This window comes from Hippocampus comes, unplaced genomic scaffold (genome assembly GCF_001891065.2).
Source record: "Hippocampus comes isolate QL1 unplaced genomic scaffold, H_comes_QL1_v1.1 scaffold1, whole genome shotgun sequence".
Classification (NCBI taxonomy): Eukaryota; Metazoa; Chordata; class Actinopteri; order Syngnathiformes; family Syngnathidae; genus Hippocampus; species Hippocampus comes.
The window spans coordinates 3138380-3150046 of NW_017805010.1; the positions used below are offsets into that span (position 1 = coordinate 3138380).

Here is an 11667-nt window from a genome sequence, read left to right on the forward strand (position 1 = left end):
GAAAATTATTTAACAATTTTATCTCAGCCATTAATATTTTTACTTTGAAAAGTATAGAACGGAAGTGCTATTCATGAAATATGTTTTGATACAACCGGTTAACTTCTGTACAGTACTGTCTTGGTCTTGTGTAAAGCATTTCAGTTGTACGGCACATCTTTTGGTTTGTCTTCGCCCCTCCAGTCGCGACATTGGTTTCAGATAATTAGCCAGAAAACGAAGGTAATGCCAGTCAGATGATGACCAATTCTAAGAGCTAGCTCGAAAGTAGCTAATACTTTAGCCACACTAGGTCCTTTGTAATTTACTGCTGCGCTTATCGAATTTGCTAAAATCATATCGTAGCTGACTTCTAAGTAGAAAGATTAAGTGTGCAAAAAATATAAATGCAAATGATTTAGGTATTTTTCTGGATTCTGTGTTTCTATATTCAATGTTTTGGACTGAATGAAATGAGTTAGCTCTGCATGGGAATTGCAATGACCATGTAAATACAGTCGAGTCGGACAGATTGCGCTATTTCACCACTCTAGTGTACATCATTCTCCCCAATGCTTGGATATTGTCAAGTAACTTATTATTATTATTGTCATTATTATATGTATTATCCAGGGGCGTGCGTCTCTCCAATAAAAGATGATTCGAAACGTATCGCAATACATGGGGTGCGATCCGATTCAAGGACGGTTTATTACTGAGACCCTTGTGAGGATAGGCAAGTGGTTTGTAAAATGGAAGGATGGCTGGAACTTGCCGACATGTGGTTGTTAATCAAAAGTGATTCTCACTATTTTGGTAGTTTAACTCGTTTCCACTTTAAATGATGCATTTCTCTTGCACACTTTCCCCAAAGGCTGGATGCCTTTCTTTCCTGTTCCGCCCAGCCTGGAGTGACACTATGGATGAAGAAACCCTGGAGGGCGCCATCTCTACATATGAAGCCCAGCTGCAGCAAGTGGATGCCACTCTGGCTGCCGGCCTGGACCCCTCTCAGCAGAGTGACCTGCTCAAACTGAAAGAGGACCTGTGTCATCTGATAGAACTCACCAAGGCCAGCCTGCTGTCTTTCAGAAAGAGTCTGCTTCTGGCTTCCCTGGAGGACACTAGTGGAGTGCCGGCCAATGCGCAAAAGCCTGCGGCTGACACAAAAGGCGTTTTGGAATCCGAGTTTGCTGCTTTCTACAATGAAGTTGGGGAGTTTTCGGGGAATAGCTCTGATTTGAAGGAACAAGACCAGGACACTGATGATTTTGTAGAAGATGAATGTGAAGAAGAGGACGGGGATGAGCTAGACACACTGAGTGGTACCAAAGTAAGAGCACCTTACAGGACGTCGTGGGGGACGTTGGAGTACCACAATGCCATGGTGGTTGGGGCAGAGGAACCAGATGGAGAGGAGGCACAAGTTAGAGTTTTGTACATTTGTCCCACGCAGAAGTCCATGAAACCATGTCCATTTTATCTCGAGGACAAATGTCGCTTCCAGGATAACTGCAGGTGCCTTTTTTTTTTACCTCCACTTTCATCATTGTGTATCTATGCATTTGCGATCAGAATTTCTAGTGAGCTGACGAAGCACCGAAAAGGTGTTCACCTAGAATTTTCCCCCTTGTTTTGCTACCATTATCTGATGTTAATAATTTCATTTCTTAATTTCTCAGTGAGTAATCCTGAAGTCTTTCTCTATCTCACTCTGCGTGTGTGTGTGTGTGTGTGTGTGTGTGTGTGTGTGTGTGTGTGTGTGTGTGTGTGTGTGTGTGTTTGTTTGTGTACATATATATACTTATTTATTGAGTTGTTTATTGTATAATTCTAATTCAATTCAGACATTTTGTGCTTGCAAATATTGTCCAGCAGGTGGAAGCAAAACCATATTGTCCATATTGTTATCAATATCAAATCAGCTTGATTACTATTCTTCATAGTGATTATTGTTATTATTATTATAAAAATAGAATTGGCCAAGTAGGAACATTCTTTTACATTGGTTTACTATGAACTCAAAAATTCCCAATGTTGACATCCTTAATATCACACCTGTAGAATCCCTGCCTTGTTTCTTTATTCACGGTCTGCAAAGGTTTTCCCACGGTGAAGTGGTGTACGTGTCAGAGCTCAGAGACTTCCAGGACTGTGACCTCAGTAACCTCGAGGAAGGCTCATCCTGCTTGACTCGGCATGAGGATGGCATCTGGTACCCGGCCAGAATCACAGGTACTGGGCTCGTTTAAGAGTTTACAAGTTAATCTTAAAACTGCACGACCCAATGACACTGGGCTTCTCTGTGACATTTCTGGATGAACTTAAATGCACTTTAACCCTTTCATGCACCAAAAATCATATCCTGTAACCGGATAACATGGTATGCTGTCCACTGTAGTATCCGCTGTCCCTGAAAGGGTTAACGTCAAAAGATGAACTTGAGTTGACCTCTAAACACTGGCAAAAATTTTCAGCAGGTACAGAATCACCTTGCATGTTTGTTGTTTCCCTCATGTAGATATGGACAATGGCTTCTACACAGTGAAGTTTGACTCACTGCTGCTCAAAGATGCTGTCGTTGAAGCCGACTGCATCATACCACCGCTGAGAGAAGAAGACCCACTCTCCTCTGACTCGGACCAGGACGATGCCGAAGATGATGCGGCGTATGCGAAAGGTCATTTTCAATCAGATTTTACACGAGACTTTTGTTTTGGCGGTACACAGTTTTGTCAAAGTGCATTGTTCCTATTTTTCAGAAATTTCTGGTGTGTGTTTTGTGTTTGATTGAAACCTCTTTCCCAACAGTTTTGGGGTCCGGCGGTGAATCGACTGCAAACAATGCTTCCATTTTTGGAGGTTGGGAGGCTCACACAAGAGGCATCGGATCCAAGCTAATGCTCAAGATGGGCTATGAATATGGCAAAGGTGGGTGAAAATGGACTTGAAACACTACAATTTTGAATAATTTTGATGTACCCGTACTACTCCGCATTTGCTTGGAGGAAGAATGGAAAAGGAATGTTTATCTGGCCACAGAAAAAGACATTTTGACATGTCACAGTCACACGTAAGAAGCTGAATTCAATCCCGAAGTTTTTGTTTCAGGCTCTCAATTTCGCACGTGCCGGCTCACTAAATGAAGAACACAAATTCCTGCGAGAGACCGAAGCATTTAGAGTGAGATTTCTGCTTCAGGGTTCACCCTACTGTGCATTGTGTTAACTGACAATGTCATGGTCTAAAGCTAACAAAGCTAAGCCATCAATGTACATGCTAACACAACTCTGAGTGTTATACCATCAAGTCTTGTGGCGGGGGGAACAGATCATTTTAGTAACAAAAGAAGACGGAATGGTCCACTAAGATTACTAAAGCAAGCGATCCAAGATTATCATGGAAACACCAAAACCATATTCTCCTTATTGCAAGCTAATGTTATTTATTGAAGGCTAAATTTTCCACAGCTCTTAAGCCAGAGCTCAAAACATGAGCATTCTACAAGTGGAGCGACGTAAGCGGATTCTCATTCACAGCAATAAAACTTCAATATCGCCATATGTAACGTGGTTAGGTTCTTTTCACGCTTGATTTACAAAAAAAAAAAAAAAAAAAAAAGAGCACTAAAAATTGAACATTGACCTTGACACTACATCTTACATCGGACTTAGCGTGACTTATAACACTGTCTGTACAGTGAATACATTTTTTATGGAGCCAGTTTGACCTTGGAACACATTATTTATATTTTCCATGGGAATTATTCTTATTATATTTTTAATTCAAACTAATTGGTGGTCAACTAGATTCCCAGCACAGAAGATTTATGACCTTCGAGGTCCCAGTGCAACATCTAAATATTCCTCATTTGTTTAAGTTTTAGCCCAATTGGACCGTAGGGGGACAAATATATTCAGCTAGCTAGTTAAGGTAATAAAATTGATAATTGATCAATGACACAAGCCTGTAACCATTTATCTCAAAAAAATCACCAGCTGTCGTTGCAATTAAGTAAATAAAGGTCAAAGTTGTGACATGAGGCATCAGCCAATCTTTATTTATTATTTTACCCCCATCTAATGCACTGATCTGTATTTGTAAGGTAACATGACCAAGACAAAGTAAAAGAGGTTGTGTATCCGATTAGAGCCAGAAATGTGAATTACAACCCGTTCTTTGTCCAGGATGTTTCCACCTTGATGTTTGTAGGCGGCGTTGAGCCATCAATTTGAAATTGAAAACAGAACATGACAGGGTCGGCGGTTTCGAGACGAGATGCGGCTCTTGGTTATTTCTCTGTTTCCAGTGCCATTGATATGCGTTCCCACATCGGTGCGGTTGCAACATATCAATCACAAAGGAGCCACGCCTAAAACAGTGCCCCGCTTTATCATCGACCTCAATCTAAATTGGAACATGATTTATCTTTTGAGCGTCTCGGCGTATTGAAGCAGACATGAATACAGATCGAAACCATAAACCGAACTTTCACCGCAAGTCTGTCTCGCTTATTTTCGCAGGTTTGGGGAAAACGCAGGAAGGTCGAGTGGAGCCCGTCATGGCGGTGCTCGTACCCAAAGGGAAATCACTGGACCAGTGTGCCGAGTTAACTCTGAGATGCGCTCAGAGCAAGCCAAACGATGGCGTGAAAACAGGCCGGCCAAAGCGTCGGCGGAAGCCACGGGAGGCCAACGGCGAGCGCCGAACTGTCTTTGACTTTCTTAACCGCAAGCTCGGCGCCAAGGAGCTTGACGCTTCCGTGGAGGGGGCGGCAATGGCCGCTGGGTCGTCCTCACTCACCGGGGTGGAGGCCTACAAGGGTGGCAAGAACACCAAGAGGAGTCTGAATGTGAAGCTGTTCCAGGTCGCCGAGAAGGTGTCACAGACTGAGAGGGAGATCCAGAACCTGACCCAGTCTCTCAGCAGGCAAACGGGCAGGTCAGTATTCCTGGCTTTTGGAAATTGCGATACTTTCAGGGAATTTTCCTCCGTGTTTTACGAATAAACATTTCAGGGCAAAATTGGATTTGGACATTTTCAAATGTGGTACAAATTTGCGTTCCACCTCCAAAGATGTAATACAATAAGGCCCTTGACTTAAGAGTGCCATGACGTACGAGTTGTTGCTGACTCGTTTCTTTTTTTGGGGGGGGGGGGGGGTTGCAAGGAAATATGTGACTTACAAGCAAGCTTCAGAAAATCCACAGCTCGATGGCGGCAGCAAATTTTTCACGTTTTTTTTTAAATGCAGCTATTTTGTCAAATTTCTTGTTTCTCCCTATGAGTCCGAAGAGAGCGAGGGCATTTGATGTCCACTGAATTCAAACAGCTAATCATAGAAAAATAGAATCAAGCATGGCGAAACAGGTAAGAAAAGCATTATGAAGCTTCACAAGTTCAGTGAAAGTGAACAAAAAGTTGCAAAAACTGCTTCATTTGTGACATTTTAGGGCTGCAACGAACAATTACTTTTAAGCATCGCTTAACCTATCAATTATTTTGTTGACAACACTTATATAAGTGCATTGCTGTCATCTTGTGGCAGCTATAGACAAACGCAAACCTTTTTGTGTTGACATCAATTACTTATTCCCGATGCCTGACGAATGCAATTGTCTTAAACATGAAAAGCTTTAACAAGCCACGGAACACACTCCGACTGGGCCTCGGTTGGCTCAAGACGTGATTAACTGATGACTGATTCTGATGATGGTGATGATGATGCTCATCCCTAATCTCAATGTAATGCATCCCACTTGTTATTTTGAAGTGATGATTCATTGGAATTCAGGGCTGTGGTAAACGTGAAAATGAGATGCAGTGATTCAAGGTGAGACTTGGCGCGTGCGGCCAACTCATTGCGGAAAGTGCAGCCCGGAAAACCAGCATGTCTCTCTCCCCACCTCCTAATCTGTTTGTTGTCTGTGTCCTGGGAAAAAAAAAAAAAGGGACGCGTCCAGAGTGAAGCAGCTGGAACAGAAGCTGTCGGCCGCTCGTCGGCTCCTGGCCCAGCAGAAGGCCCAGGAGCTGTCCATCCAGAGACAACAAAACAAAGCGAACACACACAAGAAGATGACCGAGTTCTAAGCTCTCTTCAACTTTTTTTAGGAGTTATATCGTAAACCAATCAGGACAAAACAAAGTGAGAGCTAGTTTGCTTTCTGTCACTATTTGCTGGAATTTGGTCTGTACAGAAAGTATCAGATGCTCATTTTTGTTTGTCATGTATTTTTTAATTTCTTCACTAAAATCATGATTTGGAGAACGTTCCGATTTGTGTGTTTTTCTTTCTCATTGCAAAGCAGTTCCCTCCTTCTGGATGGTCAGAATTGGAATGGAATTATTTTAAATGTTTCTAGCATCGTGGCTTCCAGTTTCAATTTTACAGTACAAGTGCAGCACAAGATATTTATGAATAATTCCTTCCTGTAGCTGTAACTCACAATACAAAAAGTAATGCGTGTGTAGAAGGATTTAGAGTTTGCCCACATCGCTTTACAACATTCTCATTGCGGGTAGAAAAAGAAAGCTAAAAAAACTAATTTGTTCAATTTTAGCTAGCAAATGGTCAGTCTACACCGATTTAAAAAAAAGGATAATCCCTATATTTTAAACTAATTAAATTTGTGTGTGTCTAGGTTTTCAGTGCCACTATATTTTTACTGCGCACTATCCGGACAATTATTGGATATTATATTTTTCAAAAGTCATTTCATGTCCGCTTTACTTGGTTATTGGAGGATGAAAATGAAATTTAACACTTGACTGTTAAAGAAAAAAAAAAAACACTTGTCACTGAGATAACATTAAATGGACAAAATGAATAATAGAATAAAATAAAAGAAAATAACGAATGAAAAGCACGCTAACTTTGTTGTGCTCCAGCAGTTACTGTATTAAAAAAAAAATTGAGCTGGAGAAAAATTATAATTTGAAAGGTGACTTCTCCATAGTGCACATTTCAGTTCCCTGCCCACAATCTTTCAATACAATCCGGGACTCTTCAGGATTGTCAGATTTGACTTGCCACACTGAAAAAAATGCAGTGTTGAATTTTACTCCATTTTATTCGGTCAATGAGTTGCACAAAATCAAATCATCTGGATCCAGATACCCTTTAAAGAAGTACAGTCTACTTAAATAATGATTAAGTGCAACCACTTCATTTCAACAAAAACTATTTCTTCAGTGCAAGAAAGCTCCAGTTTGTCTCCTGTCCAACAGACTTTCTCCCGCAAGCTTTGTGGCTTGTCACTGTGCATTTGAAGAAATTCCAGTCTTGTCATTTGTAAGGTACTTCAGTCATCAATGTGGTTTTTTCTTCTTTTAATAGAAGGGTACCAACAATAATGTCTGTTGTCGGCTCAGTTCTTCCATTTGTTATTGAAGCTTTCATTTCTGTTTCGTCAAACTGGGTTGCCATCTTGGGCCATAGCGGGGATTCTCACGGGCTGCTAGCGAGTAATTAACAGAGGAAAATTGATTGAATTCACAATGCCTAACCAAAACCGTGCTTTCACTAATTTCAAAAACCACCTGCTCCCACTGCAACCGAGGAAAGGTCGAGATCAACGACATGAGGCGCCATCCAATTAGTTTCTCGATCTGGTTCCACATGGACAGATGGGATTATATTGTCATCCCTTTATGATCTCAGCAAATACCTGTGGACAGAAACTAAAACCTAAACTCAAGTATGGTGTTTTTCTAATCCGCAATTCCAGCAGAACTAAGTTGAGGTTTTCGAAAAAAAAAAAAAAAAGACTTATGTGCTGTTCATGTTTTATCACCCACCTATGAAGGCTCACAAAGACTCTGTCCTATGGAGAGCAACACTTGGGATCCGGAGAATCTTTGCCAGACCATGGAAGGTGACACAAATGCAGTGTGGTTTCATATAATGATATCCCAAGGGAGCTGGGCTCTGGGCACCATGCTTTAAGTCATTTATGAGCCTGATCTCTCTGAGGCTTTCCCCTTCCAAGCCAGATTGGACCATTCTTTGTGTGTGAGTCTGGGTCTACATGCTCTGCACACCATCTGCAGACATGTGCCTCGCATATGGATTGGGAGCGGCCCATTAGGAAAGCCTTGGCCGCCAATCAGCACTGATCGGAGCCTGGATTATGTGATTAAGGAGGTGTGATGGACCAATTGATTCGGAGACCACCTTGACAGATGTTTTACTCTGGGAATTCACCAGAAGCTGTTTAGCCGAAGGGCCTTGCGCGAAAGGGTGAGGCTATGAATGTTTGTGACAGATCGAGCTGTCTACTTGTGCTGTAGAGCAGCAGAGGTGAAAAAGGTGTATGTGTGGGGGCGGGGGGGGGGGGGTGGCACCCTACAGATGTAAATGTACAGATACTTGCATAAAACAACACCAAAAAGCTGTGGTAAAAGTACTGATTCACCTCCTTTTAGTTAAAGTCAACTAAGTACAAACTGAAATGTATTACAAGTACAAAATAATTTTTTTTTGCTGTCAATCAAACAAGTACGAGTAGCACCAAAAATGCTTGGGGCATTTCTAATTTATTCATTGAGCTAATTTGGTACACCTATTAACCACAAATGCTGTTTAATATTATTTCAGGCTATCATTAGGCATACTACAAATTATGTGCCCAAATCAATTAGACTCTGTGTGCGCCAAAATCAATGAAGAACTTCGCAGCGCTGCGAGCATCTCCCTTTGTTAAGTGCTGCGTTTCCATATTTTTGCAGAATTGCCCTTGTCTTCCATCTGTATTTTCACCATAAAAAAATCAATAGCTTCTCTGCTGAGCCAGTGGAAACACAATACAATAGTTTGGTAGTTGAGGACAGAAGGAAGGTCACCGTGGCAGGCGATCAAGTGAAAACGCCACATGCTGTTAAATAGAATCTGTTTCAAGAGAGGGGGGGGGGGGCACGTTGTTGGTCGAGCAGCATGCTGATGTATGTGCTGACAATAAAATAAAGAGATAAAGTCTTGGGAGCCTTAAAGAGTTCCAACATTTTACAAAAGAGTTTTCTTCCGGGCAAAAAAAATTACCACTTAAGTATTATAAATAAAACCAGCAGGGAGATTTATATGTATATATATATATATATATATATATACACAGACTGTATTTTCCGCACTATAAGGCGCACCTAAAAGCATTACATTTTCTCAAAAGCTGCCAGTGCGCCTTATAATCCGATGATTTCTTGGACATCCTATTTTAAATATTCTGCAAAGCACATTGTTACAGCTGCAGCGGTTGTGAAAGCGCTATTTAAATAAAGCTGTATTGTATTGTATTCCCTTTAGCGTAGCTCCATCTAGTGGATGCATAATGCAGCCTCAGCCCGGTGCGCCCGAGATATGAAAACAGTTTTAAAATAGGCCATTCATTGAATTCACTGAAAGTGCGCCTTATACTCTCAAGCGTGTTGTTATCGTGCGGAAAATACGGTATATGTGTGCGTGTGTGTGTGTGTGTGTGTGTGCGTGTGTGTGTGTGTGTGTGTGTGTGTGTGTGTGTGTGTGTGTGTTTGTGTGTGTTTCCTGTCCCTGTTTGCTCTCACCTGGTACTGATTGTGCTCCCCCCTGCCCTCACCCCCATCTGTGTCTTGTCACTCCTATATATATATAATGTTATGTTTAGAACCTCGTGTGTCATTCTGTCCTATCACCCGTTCGTTGTACAACGTACCTTGCCATCACTTTCAAGCATTTGCTGTTGACTCAGCTAAGCTCTGACCCTGATTGTTTATTGACCTTGCCTTTTTGCCTCACGTATTTGATACTTTTGCCTTCACTGACCGGCAACTGTTGTCCTCAAACCAACCTGGTTATTCAATTAAACCGTGTGTTTTTGTAGCACCGAGTCTTGCATTTCTGTCTTACCTCTTGAACTGTTCTTGACAGAAAGTGCTGCCATGTTTTTGCACAAATGCGTTGACCTGAACCGAATTTCAGTGGCATAAGTGACTCAAGTGAACCATATCACTTTAGAGAATGACTCACAGTAACCCGAGTCCATAAAATGAAGTGACTTCACCACCACTTGGGCAGAAAGCTTTCATAAATGGTACTGCTATCTTTTTGATATCTTCACAAAAATATGCCTAATATGACTAAATATGAACAATTATTAGTCAATAGAGCTTTTTTAAATTTTGAAAGATAAATCTCAACATCTTTCATGCATTCATACCCTATTCAAAAAAACTGAGCATTGAACGTTTGGAGGAGAAAGAAAAGGAAATTGGGGACATTTTTCTGACAAATGAGACTTTAAGTGATGGAAATCCACAAACCTGAAAGTCTGCTGCTGTGCTAATGGTTCTACAAGGTTGCACAGCACCACTTTTGTTTTTACGTTATAGCTCGCATGCCATGTCACGTTCGCATATCTTGCCATACTGGCACAATAGATTTGACAAGGAATATGTCAAAAGATCTGATCTTATTTTGAAACATTTGCATTAGCCAAGATTATTAATGCAGATTATCTAGTATGTAAATTAGTCACGGCAGTTTAATTAGGATGAACAAGCTTGTGGAATTATATTGGTTTAGACAAAAGAAAAAAATTAAAATAACCCACAAACTGTGATCAGAAAGAAACTTAACTGACTGTGATCTTATCGTCAGGATTGTGTAGCTTTTCAATTATAGAAGCGCCCTGAAATTAATCACTTTTTTTGATAATACGTATAATAGCAGGTGGCCTTTTGTCTAATGTATAATGCAATACCTTCAGGGATGGCACATACTGTTTTTTTAATTAATTTATTTTCATTTTGTGCATTTTTATTCTGTAAATTTGTGTAAAGCTACAAAGTGTCTGCAAAATCTACTTCATGGAGTGTAGCAATACAAAAAATGGCTTTCATTACCATCACAAGTCGGGGCTCAGCTCGGGAGTGGCCTCTTGTTGAGCTCAGTGTCTAATAAACTACTGTAGTGTGAAATAGACAGTGCACTTGAGCTATCAAAATAAATAAATAAAAATTCAAAGCCCGGATTGTGTTTTTACTCCTGGAATCGGCACTTAGTTACTTCCAAGTTACACTTGCCAATTAGTGTGCTGATCCATACCTGTGGCACATGCAGCGGACATATAACCAGTGATTTGAATGGCACTCACTGTATATTGGTGGTGCCATGCATTTGGTACCTGACTCACCTTAATACCACCAATGTCATGTCACAATTATACTGTAGAGAGCCTTATATTAACCAATACTGTACCATCAATGTTGGAGCACTGACTGGAGTACATCTGACTCAATATTCTATTTAATAACTTCACCAAAAAAAAAAAAAAAAAAAAAATCATCCGCATGAGAAATGCTGATTATTAAACATATTGTGTGTCGATAAATGGTCTTTATCACCTCCGCTCCCCTGACGCTGAGCATGGGAGTTCCTCAAGGGTGCGTCTTGAGCCCCCTACCGTATTCCATATACAGCCACCATTGTGTGTCCACACATTATTTGAACTTGGTGGTCAAGTTCACCAATGACACAACAGTTGTTGATTTCAGAAATACAGCATGGCATGGTAGAGTGAGAAGAACAACCCCTTCGGTAAGTGTTACCACAACCTCGGGAATAAGTCATTACAGTTTCATTCAACAAATATTACAATTTGGTTGTAAAAGTAGGGAAGTGCTTCTCACCAGCATGGAAGACCTTGGTGGCTGTAACGG

General features: G+C 41.0%; 1 protein-coding gene across 1 annotated transcript; it reads left to right on the top strand.

Annotated features, from left to right (window-relative positions):
* Positions 1-67: 67 nt before the first annotated feature.
* On the top strand, positions 68-6251 carry zgpat (zinc finger, CCCH-type with G patch domain). Its single transcript, XM_019862998.1, has 7 exons — positions 68-222; positions 854-1497; positions 2081-2214; positions 2501-2659; positions 2791-2910; positions 4503-4920; positions 5931-6251. Exons 2-7 carry the CDS (start codon positions 899-901, stop codon positions 6067-6069), a joined length of 1569 nt encoding a protein of 522 aa, XP_019718557.1. The 5' UTR covers positions 68-222; positions 854-898; the 3' UTR covers positions 6070-6251.
* The last annotated feature ends 5416 nt before the right edge of the window (positions 6252-11667 follow it).